We start from the raw sequence: 16741 nt of genomic DNA, 5'->3' as shown, positions 1-16741 counted from the left end.
ATATGTAAATAAATGCATCAGAACTGAGACATTTTCTGACCATTTATCATAATAATTCTTAACAATAGTTTGCAATAGAAAGTAATCTCATACATCCTAGTATGGGTATGTGGTTTTGAAATTGTTTGTTTACATTTACAAAGTAGTACAGAAAGAAATGTGTTGCAATGTGTTGGGACAAAATAGGGGCTTGAATTGAAAAACGTGTGAATTCACACAGAGCGACGTTAATTACCAGTGAGTGGCTCTTCTTTTCTCATTTTTCTTCCAGTTGCTGGATTTACGATCGCACTCTTGGTTGAGCTGTAAATTTTTAAAACAACTTCTCATTTAAGCTGTGAGAGACTCCATTCCTCAGAGCTGGGGCTTTGGGGAACTTCAGGATACCTGAAGGTGAGGGCAATGTTTTCAATTCGACCGATGATGTATAATATGATAGTTAACGTTTTCAAGTGGCTGCATACAAAAAGTAAAGGAAAAAATTATAAAATTCTGTTTTGGGTAAAATACTTTTGTTATGATGTACCTCCATTTTTTTATTTTAAGATGGTGGCCATTTAAAAAAAAAGTAACCTAAACATTATTGTAATGCTCCAATATTTAAAATCTGCCTCCAAATCTATGCCCTCCACATTATTATATATTACCACAACATGGCTGTTTCATGAATAAGTGCCATTTTAGATTTCAGAAATGAAGTTAAGGATTCACAAATCAAAACAGTTTTTTTAAGGAATCTGTAAACAGTGTGGAACATAATATGATAGATCAAGTAATCTCTGTTCAGGGTGGCATAATCTAGTTCAAAGTGGATCAAACTAAATATTTTAAACTTGCATCTAAAGTGAATCAAATGAAGTTGAAATTCCTTAAAAACATTGAAAGTGTGAATAAATTTAGTATAGAATAGAAATCAGTGAATAACATAAAACTATTATCTTCAGCAGCAGACCACTTCACCATTGGCGCCCTGGGTGGTGAGCCATATAATAAAGAAAATCCTGCCACCAGAATCCTGTTGGCTGTTTATTTTAGAGAGTTGAATTTTTAAACAGTTCTCATGTGCTTCCCCTTTTCTCTCTCTCTCTCTCTCTCTCTCTCTCGGAGGAACATCTTTGGGCCTCTATCTGAAGCTGTGTCTACACAAAATGTCCAGGAGATTGTCTACAGTATGAGTCATCCATTCTGCTCCCTCCCCCAGACCAAAGCGCTAATCCCCCACCGCCCCGTCCCCAGCCCTTTTCGGATGGCCAGTGCGCCGTCCATTCACTGGAACCTTTTTCTATCTGGGCAGTGATCCTTATTTCGCCTCCTAATACTCACATTTTATGTCCCATGTCTTTAGTACACACACAAACACACGCACACAAACACACGCATACAAACACAAACATCTTTTGTAATCCTGTTTGGCCAGCCTTTCTCTCCACAGGCGTAATTAAAAATAATGGATGAAAAAGTAAAATAAACACGACTGAGCGCGTCGTCACGCACGCACGCACGCACGGAAACATCAAAGCAGCCTTGTAGAAAAGGTCAATTTACTCCCTCACAAAAAAGCACTAATGACGTCACTAGACATGTCCCACAACCTACCGATACCGGTTATAAACTATTTTTAGACACCATAGAACTTTGGACACGCGCGCCTGTCCACTTCTCGAACAGTCGTGACGTAGAGGGCGCGAGCACGTCGTGCAGATCGTGATCATGTGTGACGACGGTGAAATGTTGGCAGACGCAGCAGCAATTTCATCCAAAGATAATGGCGAATGAAGATAGTTCACCCAACGTTCTCCAGCCGTCGTACTGGGATCTAGTCGGTTCTAGCGCATCCCGGCATCAGGAAAGTAAAAATAAAATGAAATAAAATCTAGAAAATATAGTCCGTAAGACAAAGCTCTATTTACTGTGCGAAAATGTAATAAAGAGCATAAAAAGAAAACAAAAACAAAAATACACAACAGAGGAGACGTCAATAAAGGAGGAATCTCTGAAACTAAAACAAAATAACTAAATATTAGAGAAATATTTAATTCAGATACATGAAATAAAAAAATTATAAATCATTATAATTAAGCAATTTCCCTTTTGGGATCAATATAGCATGTCCTATTTTATTCTATTCTATTCTATAATAAAACTTTAGCATAATTAAACAATATTTACAAATCAATGTGAAACCGAACTACACGTCAAAATAATATTACGGATTAAATTAACTGAAGACGACTTTAAGCTTGCGATAAATCATCATAATTGCTTTTCTTTTTAATGCTAGCTATAAAGAAAAAACAAAAAAAACATAAGTCTTAGGTTTACTGTTTATCATTAAACTGCCGCTTCGTTGAACATAAACAAAAGCGGAAGTGAGAACAAGTGCACCCTCCCGTTACACTTGCAAAAAAAAAAAAAAAAAAATCTAAACAAGCCAGCGCTTGACTGAATGACTCTTTGTCTTTTTGAACAGCACCTAACTCGTCCCAGAAAGCCACCCACACCATGTCGAACATGGAGAGTATCCTTTCTGTGTACTTTGTCGCCCACCGCGGAACACGCACACATTTACACTGTAGCAACCGTTGCTAACCATAAACTGTGTTTGGTCCCTAGCTAGCCCTGCCGTACACGCTCCTTGTAACTTCTCCCCCACTTCTCCCCTCCTCCGTCATTGAACGAGGAAGGAAAACAGTGACAGCTGCTGTGTTGTTGCCGAGATGTTTAATGACTTTGGTTAATTTTTGACTAGTTTCTCAAAAAGAAAAGGGGGGAAAAAAACACATCCTTCTGTCCCCTGCAATGACCTGGCTTTAATTTACCAAATGTTCCACTGTTGCGTCAGTAAAAACATAATTTCCACTATAACTGGAATATTGTCGTAAACTGTCCCTTGACTAGCTTTTACAAGAACACTTGTTTAACCTCAAGATTGCTGCCAAGGAGCTGCAGCACAACTCTAAGAAATGTGACAAAGAGGAGAAAGCAGAAAAGGCGAAAGCAAAGAAGGTTGGTTTTGTGTCTAACAGATGACAGGCTACAGTACAGCTGTAACCTTTGTTGGAAGTAAATGTGCCTGGTTGTTTCTTAGGCTATCCAGAAGGGAAACAACGAGGTAGCTAGGATCCATGCAGAGAACGCCATCCGTCAGAAGCACCAGTCCATTAACTTACTGAGGATGAGTGCCCGTGTGGACGCTGTGGCCTCTAGGGTCCAGACTGCTGTCACTATGAACCAGGTTTTCTCTGTTTTCTTTGCAAATGAGCGCTGGTTTTACATAAGGGTTTTTTTTTTCTTTTACACAAAAACAGATGTTATCTTTTTTGAGAGTAGTGGGACTCCTGTAGTGTCTTTCTGAAGTATTCATCATTACCCATGAACGTTTTCAGATTTTGTCATCTGGGCCAGCGGCAGTATCCCACGACCAACACAGATTTTTAGTTTCTTTTTTTTTAAATGAAGGCCGTGTTTTGCAAAACGTAGAGGTTCATATGAGGTGCATATGAATATAAACAATACTCAACTATTTGGAAATTATGAAGATAGAGTACATTTTTTGTGGAGCATCTGATGTATTGGAGGGGGAATGTGAAATAATTTAGTAGAAAGGGCACCAAAACTGGCTCCAGCTCAGGGGTCCACATCCTTGTAAATTTGGCCCTGACAACCATGATGATTCATTTATGGGTATGTGAGGTGCTTCCACCCCCATCTTTCTCAGTAGGGAACATCTGTCCAGGATGTAGTTTCAAGTCAGACATAGTGTTTTGCATGAATACACATTTTTAAAGGGGTAGTATTATGCAAAATTTACTTTTATGAGCTGAACTTCTTGCTATAATTTTAGTCCCTCATCATAAACACACCTGGAGCATTTCCTTTGAGAAATCCTTTAGTCTCCATGGCAACCATTCAGCTGTGCAAATCGCCTGGTTGGACCTAGCTCTGCCTTGAAGATGGAGCTCCTCTTCAGAGCTGCAGTTTTTGGGCTTCCACCTCCCAGAGCAGCCCTCTCCCACTCAGCTCCTTCAGACTAGCCAGCAGCAATTAGCAAACAGCTGGCGGAATTGAGCATCAGCTGAGCTCACTATAGGAGCTACTTCTCAGAAAAACGCTGGTAAAAACGTTGCTAAAGGGTGAATAGAGGAGCCATGTTGTGATGACTTCCTGAAGGCAGAATTTCAGAAAGAGCAGGAGCTTTTAAAGAGAGAGGTCCAATTTCAAGATGCTAAATCAGGAAGTAAAATTTCTTTTAAGTCGTATCTGATGTATATTGCGTTTTTATGACAACTGAAAATAACATAGTTACTTGATTATCCTATGAAATGTCACCATGTGCCTGGAAAACACATCATTCTATCCCTTTAAGTTATGTTTTAACAGTTTAGTAATCACTTTTTCACACAGGGTGATGTAGGCTTGGATCTTTTCCTATCTTAATAATAGACATCTTAATTTAAAAACTGCATTTTGTGTTTACTTGCCTTGTTTTTGACTAATATTTAAATTAGTTTGATGTGAAATACTGAAGTGTATCTGCTGCATCTCGTACGTTGACGTTTGTGGTTGTGTGATGACAAAATCGGAAGAATTTTAATAGACATGAATACTTTCCCAAGGCCGTGTATCTTCAGAGTGACTCACACTCTCTCTGAAAAACAGAGTTGTTGCTTAAAAATATTTCATAGTTCTCCTTCAGCCACGTACGAAAGAATCAGACGCTCGTAGAAATACATCCATCCATTCGTTATTTATACCTGAAAAATCCGGTTATTTATCACAAAGCGGGGATAACTGGGTGAGAAACAAACTTCAGACAGGTTTCCACTTCATCATAGAACCACGAGACAAGCAGCCATGCAGGCCCAATTATAAACCACCAATTAAACCTCCTGCAATAACAAAAAGCCCTTATCTTAAGATGCGAGTTCTTTATACCTCACAATTTACTGAGCGTATAGATTTCAGTGTTTACTCTGAAGCCCTTTTTTTTTTTTTTTTTTTTTTACAGAAAAAGAAGCCATTTCCCGAGTAAGCATAAAAAAAAGACTAGCAGACAGGCATACAAAAAGACAGCAATTACATAATGTCATTAGATGTGCTTCAGGCCATATGCAATTAGCTCGTCGCTCTTTAGGAGAGGTGCCCTCTTTCAAAATTGCTTTAATTTAAGTTTTCTATGGCGGAGGCGCCATTTTATAGAAATGATCCTATTTAATAATGTCTGCAGAGACAGTCGTAGGGTGTGAGCTTGTATAGCTGAAGCCCACCTCCTCCGAGAGGCTCTGCTCATCGCCGCCTCTCCTTAAGCAGGCACACGAAAGCATCAGTCATAAAACCATTCAGAGCGCCTCATTCAGCCGAGTCTGGGCTCATTTTCATCATATTAATCCGTAATCCTGGAGCTTTTAAGGAGGCTTTCAAAATAAGAGGCGCTAAGCGCGATCAGGCGCCTGGTTAGAAGAGTTAAAGCGACACCTAGTGGACAGATAGAGATACAGCACTTCTAGGTTTGTTAGGAGTAATCGTTTTCATGTTCTCCTTTTCATTATTATTATTTGCACTTATTTGTGTTGATTTTTTTCTTTTTTGTCTTCAACAACCAGCATTGTGTGTTGTGCATTTCCCACCCAGGTCACTAAATCCATGTCAGCAGTTTTTAAATCGATGGATGCGACTCTGAAAAGCATGAACTTGGAAAAGGTAAGCAGAGATCCAAATAAAAAAGCTTAAAAAGTGAAATGAATTTAAATAACTTTTTCACAAACGGAGATACGCAGTATTTGAAGTGTTTCTTTCTGTTAATTTTTTTATTATTATGGCTTACAGATAATAAAACGTTTCTCAGAAAAATAAAACATTACATTACCCTCGACCAATAAAAAAAAAAAAAGAAATATTGTCCGTAATAGCCTTCAATACTGCGTCTGTGCGGCATGGTGGTGATCACCGCCATACCGCCATTTTGCTGGCCAGTCAAGTCCAGAGCTACCTTGATCACTGAAGCAGCTGTTAGTATCTGTGGCAGCGTCGGCCGGGTACCAAGACCCACCGGAAATAAAAACCAGCATCTTCATTAAGATTTTAAGCCAAAGGAAACATGAAGAGCTCTAAAATGTCCTAGTAAATGGCAGTGTTAGAAAACCCAGAGAACCGACAAGAAGCAGATGACATACATGGCACCCTGACTAATCATCGACTGTGGAAACTTCCCCCTTCAAGCAGCGTTTATTCTTCGCCTCTCCACATCTTTTCTAAATGAAGCGTAAAGTTTACTTTCATCTGAAAAGAGGACTTGTTGCTCCAGCCTCTGTCCATGAAGCTGCCCTCAAATTTTTGAATATACTTTGCTTGACAATCCTCTTCAGGCTACAGTTATCCCTGTTTTTGCAACCACACTTCTTCCTTCCACTTAACTTTTCTATGAATATACTTGGACGCAGCCCTCTGTGACCTGTAGTGGCTTTCCCTGCTTCTGGAGCATGTCAGTGTCTGCTGGGAAACTGTCGAGTCAGCCTTCTGCCTCCAAGTTGTCTGGGCTACAACACGGTCAAATAATTTGGATTTTTATAAACTGTAAGCCATAATTACCAACAGTATCGGAAAAAAGCTGAAGCCTGTCTGTTTCTCATGCTTCTACGTGAGTTTGAGTTTCTTTGGTCCTTCTGCTCAGATCTCGGCCCTGATGAACCAGTTTGAGAGGAACTTTGAGACGATGGACGTGCAGGCGGTGCTGATGGAAGACACCATGGGCAGCACATCCACCCTCACCACGCCGCAGGTAACGACCTCCGTTAGTTCCCAGACTGCTGACGGGTCATGATTCGATCTCTTTGTCTGCAGAACGAAGTGGACATGCTTCTGCGAGAGATGGCTGACGAAGCGGGGTAAGGTCCTTGGTTGGTCCGTAGCTGATTTTAAACATAGACAGAGACGTTAGAGACGTCTGTAGTGAAGGTGGAGTTTATTTTATCACATTTGTCCTCCTGTGAAACCACGTTTGTCTCTGTTAAGGTTGGATCTCAGCTTGGCGCTTCCTCCTGGACAGACGTCCCCCGTGACTTCCACTGTGGCTTCAGCCGAGCAGGTAACTCAACTTTTCCCACCACAGTTCTTCTTTCCACTCAACTTTCGACGAATACGCTTGGTTACAGTTCCATGGATAATCAGCTTGACCTGTTGTGGCTGACCTTCCACATGAAGGGGAACACATCTAATTATTTCTTCTTCTTCAACTTTTTATCGGGGGTTTTCACGCTGCACAGAGTTTCTGTAGCCGTCCGAAGTTTTGTTTGAAATTGACGCCAAAAAAAGTTTCTGTTGCGCGTGATTGTGAAATACAAGTAAACCGACTGTTTTATAATGTTTTACTCTACTTTCCAAATGAAAATCTACAAAGTTTGAGAGCACTAATTTAAATATTTATCAAATTACTTGTTTACTTAATTCATTTACAGTTTAAGATGAACATATCATGTTAAAATAAAGACAGGTTTTGAATGAAAAGGAGTAGTGTTTTAAACATAACTTGCTGAATAAAATGCCATTCATTTTACGTTGAATAATAACGGATTTGTTGGATCTCTGCAGCGTTTTAATCAGCCAGGAAGAAACTCATGGTGATGCCAGGAACGCTGCAGATTTTATGCTGAATCTGCTGACAGGACAACTGTTACTCATACATTTCACAGTCTGGCTTTTCTGATAGACTGGCAAGAAGAAGAAAAGGTCCTGAAGGAGACCTGTTCGCAGTTTCCCATCAGCTCATTGGCACAGCAGATTCAGATTGACTGCTTTGCCTCCTGAAGGCTGTTAATCACTGCAAAAACACAAAATCTTACCAAGTTATTTCAGTCTACTTTCTAGTGGTGTCAAAATAACACAAACCTAACTTATAAGTAGCTTTGAGGAAGATATGGGAGCTTTTTTAAGTCACTAATTCATTAAAATTGATGAAAAAGTTCTGGTTCCACTGGCTGTAAATTATTGACCCGGCGGGGTGAATACAGATATGTTCCATATTTATTCTTATTTATTAAAAAATATAACATGAAAAGCTCTTTTCTTTACCGGTGGAAGGTAAAGACATTTTCAGCAACAAGGCAATTCAAAATGCTTTATATTAATTAAAAGGAAATACAAACAAAATAACAAACCAAAAGAAAGAGCAAAAGAAGAAAAAGTATCTAATAATGTTGATCCAAAGTATATGAACTAGATAGTTTATAACCAGATTATAAACTAGAAGTTTATAATGTGCCACTTCATGTTGATCTATCACATAAAAAGCTTTGATGTTTGTGGTTTTAAAGCAACAAATTGCACTTTTTCACTTTTTAAGTTCAAATGGCGTGAATACTCTTGCATGGCGTTAACAAGTTAGAATAAATATGATTAATGATTAAAACACAACTACTAAATCAGTAGAAATGATGGCAGCAGCTCAGCTTTTGAAAACAAGAACAGATGAATGCCGTAGAAGAATTTAAAGAGCGCCCCTGCTGGCCTGGCGGACCTAAGCAATGCCTTAGTTTGCCCTTGGAATAACATGTTTACTCTGGTGGTAAATATGTTACAGAAGCATATTTTACGCCTTTTGCAGTAAGAGAAAAGGCTGAATGTTTTCACAGCGTTTAGTTTGGTTTAATTCCTTGAAAAAGGAACAAGCATCTCATTCTGGGGTTTTTTGATCACATTTAGCTCCGCTCCACATTCGGTGGCAACAGGAGCGTGAACGCAGCGCAGAGGCTTTCGAGCTCCAGCTTTTCTTAAGCTCCAGTCATTAGTAATCCTGTGGGGACTTTCAGTGGTTTTTCTGCAGCTAACACTCAATAATCTTTGCTGGAGGGTGAGAGGAGTGTGTAATCATCCTCGCTTTAAATTTATGAACCAGGATATTTTTTTTTAAAGTGCTTTGTTTTAATTCTGTTAACCAGGAGGAGCTTTCCAAGAGACTGTCTAAGGTGAGAGACCAAGCGTCGTAGAGACGCAGTGGAAAAGGAGACGGATGAAGAAATGAAAGGAGACGCAAGGGAAAGAAGAACTCCAGCAGAAATACAAGCAAAAAAAAAAAAAAAGAAAGAAAAGAAAAGAATCAAAATAGCAAACAGAGCAATGTGCCTACACACTCTGTTCTTTGTCCTCCTGTGAGGAAACAACGGTGAGCACGGTAAGAGGATGATTACAGTCCTGCTTCTTACTGCACAGCTTCATAATAACACTTTACATTATTACAATAATAATAATACATAATACTTTTAATTTTGTCACAAAAGACTTTTGTTGTTCCAAGCGATACATGGATGAGTGTGGGGGAAAATTAGCTGCACTGTGAACAGCTGATGCCTCATTCTTAGTGGATTATCAGGTATGTACAAAATGCAAGTGACCTTTTTGAAATGCATTTATATATTTAGGTATTTAAATTGTATTTATTCATTTCCTGCACCATGTTTCCTTTAGGATATGAAGACTTCTGATGATCCTCTATGCTTCTTACTGTGACTCTACTACTATAACCAGTGTGTCAGGGTTTTTTTTTTTCATTAGTTGTCCTATAAAGATTTCACTTATAAACCAAGTTAAGTTGCCAGTTTAGTTTATTCCCAAAGCTCCAAATGTAACAACAAATGTAAACAGTAACCCACCTCCACTGAGAAATAGTCCGTTGAGTGTGATTAGCCACATTCTGTTTGACGGAGGAGTCTGGTTTTGCTAGCCGGACCCGGGTAGAATTAGAACCCGTCTGATAGCATGAAGTGGGATAAGAGGTATGAAAAAGCATCGTATCATGACCGAGTGTAAGGAAATGAAATAACAGATGAGAATATTGATATCTGTCTGCCTGAAGACGGCTACAGAGTCATCTCTAAGGCTTTGGATCTCCGCTGTCTCAATTTTATTCTGGAAAATATGGAACAAAAAAAATACGGTGAAGCTTCTACGGAAAGGAGACATGACAAACATGAGCCTCGGAGAGCATCGACGGCTGAGTCAGGACATCATAACAAAAGAAAACAGAACAACTGCAGCCGCCAGGTCAGTGTTCATTTCTCCACTGGAAGAAAGAGACTGAGCAAAGATGGCCGCCACTGGAGACTTCCAAGGCCGTAACCGAAGCCGACGGTCACCACCTGGGAAACGTTTGGCGAAACCTTTTGTTTGTTCTGTTCCATCTGAACGAACAAACAAACATTTTGTTTGTTCAAACAAAATCCTGAGTCAGGATTTCAGGAGGCCATCTTAGTTAGAGTCAGATTTGATGGTGGAACTATGAGGGTCCGGTTATGACACTTATTTATTAATTTAAATACATTTAAAGCTGCTCTCCATCCTCTCTTTTTCCATCCTTTTCCCTCCTCCACTTTGCCTCCTCCAACAAGGAACAGATGAGAGGTCAAAGGTGTCACCTGAAGAGGAAGTGGCCTTCTGCTGCTCGCATGCCAGCGCCCCATTACACACACACAAACACACATACACACACACACACTGCAGCGTGTCTCAGCTGCGAGCGATTACAGGTGCCGTCCAAGCGCACGGCTATCTGTGCACTTGGACTCCGGCAGCAGCCGAGTTTCTCCTGAGTGACGCCCGTTCACCTCTGACCCTGTTTGTGTCCCACCCAATCATCATCAGCGCACACTTAACTGCATCCACAATCATCATCAGGCTGACACGGGCCTCCAATTGGCTCATTACTTGAAACTTTGATGAGTTTACGTCCTCGGTGTAAGTCCTCAGCCGTTCCTGTCTGCAGCTGACCTTCGGTGATCCGACAGCTGTCAGTCATTTCTGCCTTTAGTTAAAATCACATGAAATTAAAATTCCCCGTCCCTCCTTTTTCTTTTTTTTTTTTTTTTTTTTTTTTTTTTTTTGCTGTAAGAGCCACAGAATGTATTTGATGCTCGTTGTTTTGAGTCTGTTTTAACCCTTTGTGGCTTTCTTCTCGGGTTTCAGCGTGATTAAAGCGAGGGGAGTCTGTCAGAGTCCATTTCTCCGTCCGCTCCGTTCATCCCCAGCTCATGTGCCGGGGATGTTTTCGCCAGATGTGCGCAGAGGCTGCTTCTGGATGAGTAAAAAAAAAAAAAAAACAAACACTTTTTTTGTGTATGTGTGTGTCATCCAGGTGTTGATGCCAGGAGGCTCTCGCTGTAGCTCCTTTTAACGCCTCCTGAAGGAGCGGTTCTCGATGACAGGAGTGATCCGTCGGGCCGCTGGTTCCGGCGCTGTGCTCGCTCTAATCTGGAGGAAAAAAGTTGTTCCATCACACAGAATAATAACTGATTCATAAAAAAACTTACAGCTAAATCGTGATAGTTTGTGATATTTCACGTGTCTGCAGTTTAGCAGTTGGAAGAAAATGCAAACCTAATATTCTAAATACCTAAAAGTTGCTGTTTTTTTGTTATTATGATATCAAATACCAGTTGTAACAAATTGTAAATTTGGCAAAAACGATTAGAAATGCAATCGACAAATTATTCGGAGATGTTTCCATCGATGTGTTGATATTTCAGAGGAGTTTAAAACTTTTTTAATTTTGTGAAACATGTTTTGTTTACTGGAAGTTTTAAAAGAAAATGCTTTTTTTTAAATGAAGAGAGATTCTTTTCTCTGTAAGCTGTAATCATTTTTGCTTCGTATTTGGATCGTGCTGTGCACAGCTAGACTCCAAGAAGACACATTTTTATTTAGTCATGGTCTTTAAAGGTCCAATTAAAGTTCCAATGCTTCATATTTTGGTAACGATCCAATAAAACGTAAATACATGGGCTGTATTGCCAATAACAATACTAATAACGATACTGATACTTTTTGTTATTTAAATTTTCTGTATCACCAAACTTCTGACCTTTTGATGGTTTTGTAGTCCTTCTTGTTACATAACTTTAGATCGAATTTATACATATAAAATATATCAATAGAGTGTTAAAATAATAAACAGAAACAACATAAAAACAGAACAAAGTGTGTGCATTTTTTCCCACAAGTGTAAAAATATGTAATTTGAGACCAAGTAAAAGCAAAATCTTTTTTTTTTAAGTTAGAGTTGAGAAACTACGATACAGAAATTAAATAAAATTTCAACACAGAATCTGAAATTAAAGTATCGATCTGGTGCTGATACCGATTTGACTAATAATATTGATAAAATTGGCCCACCTCTATTAAACAGTGGAGCATTGCACTGTTGTGTTTTTGTCATAATCATAATAATAATTACTATTTTAATAACATGCCATAAAATGTTGCAGCTTGCTTGTGATAGAAAATGCCACAACCTGACTTACCAGTTTTCACTTTGTTGTGATTTAATTTAGTTTAATTCAACTTGGATCATTTCCATAATCAAATATATTAATCTGTGAAGGAAAAAGTTTAAGAAATGTCTGAAAAGTGGAGCTTTGTGCCTCACACCTGCAGCTTCTAACGTATTTAGGGTTTTTTTTTTTTGAGTGTGAACTAAATTGAATATATGTGCAACATCTCCACCTTCTGGAATTTATTTTGACTCTATTTATTAATTTATTTAGTCAGTTCACAAAGGATTTCATCCCAAGGTTTGATGTAATTTTTGGTTCAAATTCCTTGGTACTGGCCCGTTCCTGATCGGGGTCACAGTGAGGGCGCCGTCTCGGGTCGGAGCAACACAACCAGCCAGATCAGAACCAACTAGATTCAGAGTTTAACTCACAATAAAACAATCCAGTCAAATTCAGACGCCACATATCAGAGACATTGTCTTTTTAAATTAATAATAGCATTGTTTCCACACATGATATTGTATTTATTTCAGATTTATTTTAATCGCTTCAATAGATTCCTAAATTGTTGTATAATTTTTGACATCTTCAGGTGAAAGAGCTCATTTTTGTCGTAAAAGCAGGAAATGTTTCATAAGATAAGGTTAGGAGGTTGTATTTTCTTCTCCTCCTGCTGCTGCTTGTCTCCTTTCCCACCTCTCAGCCTCCCAGCTGAAAAAAAATATTCAATTACCAGCCAGGAAGGGTCAGGTCAAACACAGGAAGCCCAGCTGATTGGTTCTGCTCGCATGTCTATGGGCATGTGTGACCAATCACTGCAGCCCTCAGTCACCATATGCTGCTGTGTGTACGTGTAGGTGTGTGTGTGTGTATGTGTGTGTGTGTGTGTGTGTGTGTCTAATTGTTCCAGACCGAGGCTTCCCTGTAGTTTACACTCTCACCTCTTGACCATTGTACCCGGTCAGACATGTTAACGCTGCTTTTAATCAGTTTTACTGTCACACACACACACGCACGCACACACCCACACATGCACACACACACACACACACACACACACACACACACACACACACACACACACACACACATGCATGCACACACACACCTGAATACAGCTGGCCCTGTCCATCCTTACCCTCCACAGCACGCTTCATTAAGATTTAACCAATCTGCTGCTCACACACACACACACACATTCACACACACACACACCTGATCTCGCCCTGTTAACCTCGTCCAGCCTGACCCCCTCCCTCACTCGCTCATCTCTCTTACTGCTTGAGTCTTTGTCTCGACACAAATCTCACATTTTCATCTAACCTGTGGCTGCATCAGTTCACAGCGGGGAAATATGTTCAAACAGACGACAACGTTCAGATCGGAGCAGAAAACCGCTCTGGAGGAGCTTCACTTCAACCGTCCAGATAGCCGTCATATGAAATAATTTAACAATGAAGTTGATCCGTTTCAGTAACTCTGCAAGTGAAGCACAATATGTTGAAATGTGTAGATTATTTCCATGCTGGCTGATGTTTTCACGTTTTTGTATGCGTTAGTCATGACGATTTTACTCCTGCTTAACGGTTATGTCTTTCAAGAGGCGCATTTTATAACTTTTCTAAGATATCTAAAATCCATCAGGACGGACTGCGTTATAATCTTTTCAAAAGCTGTCTTAGTTAATCACTCTAGTTTAATCTCTTGCTCCAACCTCAGTCTGAGTGTTTCGTTTTCTTTATTCTTGCTCATGTTGACATTTTTTGTCAGATTTCCAGTCATAACTGCTTACTTGTTTATTTTCTGAAGTGTTTTTTGTTACTTGTTGCTTCCTTAACACATCTTGCTTCGGTCACAAATCGGTGAATTAGTTTCACCCTGGCTTTCTGTGGCTTTCTGTGGAATTAGTTGCGTGTTTTGGACTCTCGGCTTTCAAAATGTTTTCGTACCGTCACACGGTGTGCAGAGTGAACCTAGAAACACAAACAAACAGTAAAGATCAGGGGTGTATTATCGGTGGGATGATTGTTGGGACCTTTCGGTTGATCCCCTGGCATTAGGAACAAAAACACCTGTAAATCACAAAATGAAAAGATGATTTGAAAGTAGAATCTACCTGGAAGCCCAAGAGACGAGTCTGGGTTTGCCTCGCCTGGTAGAAACCAGTCCCTTGTTCTACGCATTGCTTCCTACATGGGGTCTTGGCTACTGAGAAAAATGTGCTTTTTAGAGGCGTGGATTCTTTTGAGGTTCTAAATTTTAACCAATCGCTAATGTGCCAGTTTGACGCTATGAAGCTTACCAGATATCGCCTGCTCTGTAAACAAAGAAATGCCGATCCAAACGATAAATATTTAGAAGTGTAGCAAAGACAGACTGAAAAGTTCACTTCCTCTGCTACCATTTCTAAACCTACAATTCTAAAACAATCAATCAATCAATCAATCAATCAGTCAGATTGCATTTGCATTGCACATTTCATGATTCAGGCATTTCAAAGTGCTCTACGTTATAAAAACACAAAAATACAAAGAAACTGCATTGGAAGGCCTTGGCCAGGGTAGAGATTCCCAGACACTTTCATGTGCAGGTTGTCGTGTTGGACTGTTTTTAGGAGTTGGGCATAGCTACAGCTAGGAACATTTGTTGCTCCAAACTTTATGGTAACACTGTGGCGTTGGTTGGCGCACACCAATGCACAAAGCAAGTTCCTCAGCTTGGCGCCCTGCGTCATGACCTCTACCAGATAGAACATCTTTGAGATGGATTAGCAGTTCTTGTCCAACATCAGCGTCCGACCTCAGAAATGCACCTCTGTTAAAAATATCAAACGTCAAGTCAGTGGATCAAGAATGTGATGTCAATCAAGTTAATCTGCTCCGCGAAGGCGGACGTCGAGTGAATGCTCTTGGCAGCAGCAGTGCGTGTCAGGGTGAACAGTGACGTGTTGTGAGCGTGTGTGGGGTGCATATGGCAAAACGCTCTGCGGGTCTGCAGTTTAGTCACACTCCCGCGTCTCAAATTGAATTAGCGTTGACAGCGCACAGCGTCAGCCGCGTGTACGTGTGTGCGCACCGGGGGCACTGGCTGTTGGCAAGCTGTCTGCGTGTGTGTGTGTCGAAACACTGGGTGGGGGAAGAGGGCTCTCTCTCTCTCTCTCTCTCTCTCTCTCTCTCTCTCTCTCTCTCTCTCTCTCTCTCCCCTGAAATCAATTAAACGAGTATAGATGTGCAGCCGTGGGGGTGAGAGGGGTACATCCTGTAGAGGGCAGCGCAGACAGACAGCACCATCTGGGGCAGCGGGCGGATCTGACCCGGGGTTGAGACATGAAAGCACCGAGGCAGGGATAAGAAGAGCGCAGAGTGCAGGTCTGCGCTAAATCACTCTTTCCTCCCTCCTCCCTCCTCCTGCTGCTCCATCACTCCATCCCTCCGTCTGCCATCCGATACATCGGCCACGGCGCATCACTCAATCACCCCCCCCCTCCCTCCCAACTCTCCTTTCTTATCCTCCGCTCTCCTCGGAGGAGTGATAACCTGTCATACACAGGAAGCGAAAACAGGGGAGGGCGATCCATCCGCCCTGACAAGAGATAGGGGCAAAGAGGAAAAGAATATCTCGCATCTCTTGTTCCAGAAAGCGCTGATTTATAGGTTCGTCCTAAACAAAACCAGTGCCAGCGTCTTTTTGGTGTCGGTCGCCCTCATGCGCGGATTGAAACGCACACCTGCATGAAAAGTCGAGCTCGGTTCGGACGGGCGGCTGCAGGTGATGGACAGCCCCGGGTCAGAGTGTGCGTTGTGTTTGTTGGTCATGAGGTGGGTGCTGACAGCCTTCAACCAGCCGCTGAAACGCACAGCTCCATTGATCAGTGTAATCTCAGCTCAACAAGAAACGCTGGATTGCGTTGTCTAAACCACACGGTAAAACAAACAAAATCTCTAATTTACGGTAAAATACCGGCAGATGTTTACCGTTTTTATACGGTGAAATTCTGGACACCGCAGCAGCCGGTATTTTATCGGAAATTAGAGACGGTTTGTTGTTGTTTTACAGTGCAGACTGCAGTCTAAATGGTTCAATTTAAGTTGTGGAAATATCTGGGGCAACTCCTCTTGAGGCATTTACAACACTACAAAGAACAATACAATTAATCGATAACTTAGAAAGTACAAACACATTATATAATCTAAATGATTAAAATTCATTGACGTTGTGAGATTATAGACAGCTCTAATATTTTACAAAGCTAAGAATGAACAGTTACCTGAAAACATGAAAAAAAAAATAACAGTTTTAAGACTAAGAAGTAAATGTGTAAGTTCAGGACGAAGTCACTGATTAAATATTTAGGACTTCTAGAGAAAAATGGAGTCAAACTGTGGAATGAATTGAATATTGAACTTAGACAATGTCCAAAACTGTTCACAACACACATAAACAAACAGATGAGTATTGCTGGATGTAAAATATGAGATTAT

General features: G+C 40.5%; 1 protein-coding gene across 1 annotated transcript; it reads left to right on the top strand.

Moving 5' to 3' along the window:
* Positions 1–1045: 1045 nt before the first annotated feature.
* LOC106964397 (charged multivesicular body protein 1b-1-like) lies at positions 1046–9074 on the top strand. The gene is made up of 9 exons (XM_015059918.1): positions 1046–1169; positions 2471–2518; positions 2909–3006; positions 3089–3235; positions 5632–5700; positions 6671–6778; positions 6841–6884; positions 7012–7084; positions 8934–9074. The coding sequence occupies exons 1-9, from the start codon at positions 1061–1063 to the stop codon at positions 8979–8981; spliced, it is 744 nt and encodes a 247-aa protein (XP_014915404.1). The 5' UTR covers positions 1046–1060; the 3' UTR covers positions 8982–9074.
* Positions 9075–16741: the final 7667 nt, after the last annotated feature.

The sequence above is a fragment of the Poecilia latipinna genome, unplaced genomic scaffold (genome assembly GCF_001443285.1).
Source record: "Poecilia latipinna isolate Pla-1442-1.1 unplaced genomic scaffold, P_latipinna-1.0 Scaffold1668, whole genome shotgun sequence".
NCBI lineage: Eukaryota > Metazoa > Chordata > Actinopteri > Cyprinodontiformes > Poeciliidae > Poecilia > Poecilia latipinna.
This window is presented reverse-complemented; position numbering and strand designations above follow the sequence as displayed.

Coding starts and splice junctions, on each gene's coding strand:
- LOC106964397 (XM_015059918.1), top strand. CDS start 1,061: ATGTGCTTCCCCTTTTCTCTCTCTCTCTCTCTCTCTCTCTCTCGGAGG. Junction 5,701..6,670: donor AAAGCATGAACTTGGAAAAG/GTAAGCAGAGAT, acceptor CCTTCTGCTCAG/ATCTCGGCCCTGATGAACCA. Junction 6,779..6,840: donor CCACCCTCACCACGCCGCAG/GTAACGACCTCC, acceptor CTTTGTCTGCAG/AACGAAGTGGACATGCTTCT.